We start from the raw sequence: 2,164 nt of genomic DNA on the forward strand, positions 1-2,164 counted from the left end.
CATTAATATCAACTTCAATAGCATCACATAATTGTAGATAACCACCTGTCCCTTTACAACGTCTCCTCGAATATTTAACAGCATCTCTAATTATATAACCAGCCATTGATACGCTTACTACATCATCATTATATGGTATTTCACATCTGACCATGATAATAATAATAATGAGGAGGAGGAGGAGGAGGAGGTCATGCTAATGATGCTAGTCGGTGTTATTATTATTATTACTTCAAATCATGATAACTGAAATCCATCCCTGCCTGTTTATGGTGATGATGATGATCTCCACCTTCTTGTGTATCATCATCATCATCTACTATTGTCGTTGTTGGATATACATAAGCACGTCGTATAGCTCCAGATGGGTAGATACAACAATCACATATCAATGGCGATGATGATGGTAGTATTTCTGCTGAGTAAGCAGTAGCATGATGATGATGATGATGCATGATGATATTATAGATAGATTTACCATCACGAATACTTGATGCTAGGAAAGTACCAATACTTGTTTGATGTAGTCTAATATTCTTAGATGATATAATAATACTGTCTATTCCATTAACACCACCACCACCACCATCTCCTCGTTTTCTTGGTGATGATGTGATGCTGCTGATGCTGCTACCACCTGCCTTGATAGTAGATCGGAATAAATGATGTAGGTGTGTATAGTGACATAATCTCGAGTATCTAGTAGTATACTACTACTTGACCATGCTGATGATAGTATTGGTCTCATATTATTACTTTAATGATACTAGTGGTAACGATAGTAACGATGATCCATCTATCATCATCATTATCCTTTCATTATTAATATTATCAAATTGTTCTTTATATCCATCGACAAGAAGCTGTATATGAGGATCGGGTTGGAAATCTTGTATTGATACCTAATAATATAAAACAATTAATCATTAGGACTACCATGATCATTATCATCATACTAGATTAGCAAATACATCCACCGACTGCATCATCATCATCATGCCGCCCTTATCATCCTTTTGACGATGATGATTATCCCCTTCCATTTCAGTGATAAGATGATTATTATTATCCTTATTAACATGATGAGATGGTTTAGTAGCAACTACCACAACATGACCATCATCATCATTACTCAATATATAGTGACTACATTATTCTTACTATCATCATCTTTATCGACGTCGACCCTCTTCTTCTTCCAAGATAAATCAAATACCAATATATTCTCTATATCACATCCAGCCTTACCAATAGTTATCTAACAACAACATGTAGTAGTAGCAGTAGTAGTTGTAAAGGAACTGTTGTACTACTATTATTATTACACCATGAATATCCTCAACATAAGCATCATGATCATGTCCTCCTATTATTAATGGTACTGCTGCTACTACTTTATTACTCTCCTTCTTGTTCTTGTATTGATTATTATTATGTTGACTTATAGCTCTAGCTAATGCTCTGTCCCTCTGTATAGATTGATGTGTTACAGGTATTATAATCATGCCAGAAGAACAAGAAGAAGGAACAGTAGTATGGGTAGTAGTAGTAGCAGTTGTTGTTGTAGTAGTAGTAGTAGTGGATGAGATGGTATCTAATACTAATAATGAATACTATAGGCTATTCCTTAATGTACATACGCTTAATATGGTGACTATCATTACTATTAACGCTATCTTGCTGCAGTAGTAGCATCCTATTCGTGCTTGTAGAGGTGGTGGTATTATTAATGATGATGTCCATAAGTGTGTCTATTACTGGTGTGATATGAGCTCCTCCAAAGGCTCCTTCTTTATATAATGATTCATCCTCTGTCAATAAGCCTAGTAAACACAAACTTGTATTATCTAAATATGATTAATAACAAGGAAGGATTGAACTAGGGGGGATTGACCAGACTAGTAGTAGTATTACTGATGTTTAATGTAACATGATGTTGTAGTGGTAGTAGAGTATCGTGTGGTAGGGCCAAGTCAGGCATATTGGTATTAATCCAAGTGAAGTTAGATTCCTGATAATCATACTATTAGGAGGAGCTTATGCAGTAGTAGTAGTAGTAGTAGTAGTAGTAGTAGTAGTAGTAGTAGTAGTAGTAGTAGGAGGTTATGCAGTAGTAGTAGTAGTAGTAGTAGTAGTAGTAGTAGTAGTAGTAGTAGTAGTAGTA

At 35.1% G+C, this 2,164-nt stretch overlaps 1 protein-coding gene across 1 annotated transcript; it reads right to left on the bottom strand.

Annotated features, from left to right (window-relative positions):
- Positions 1-1,161: 1,161 nt before the first annotated feature.
- Pmar_PMAR001918 (hypothetical protein) lies at positions 1,162-1,505 on the bottom strand (the record flags this gene model as incomplete). The annotated part of the gene is made up of 2 exons (XM_002776021.1): positions 1,162-1,258; positions 1,395-1,505. Coding segments are annotated over 2 exons (208 nt in total), but the record flags the coding sequence as incomplete, so codon positions are not given.
- Positions 1,506-2,164: the final 659 nt, after the last annotated feature.

The sequence above is a fragment of the Perkinsus marinus genome (genome assembly GCF_000006405.1).
Source record: "Perkinsus marinus ATCC 50983 genomic scaffold scf_1104296954824, whole genome shotgun sequence".
Lineage (NCBI taxonomy): Eukaryota > Perkinsozoa > Perkinsida > Perkinsidae > Perkinsus > Perkinsus marinus.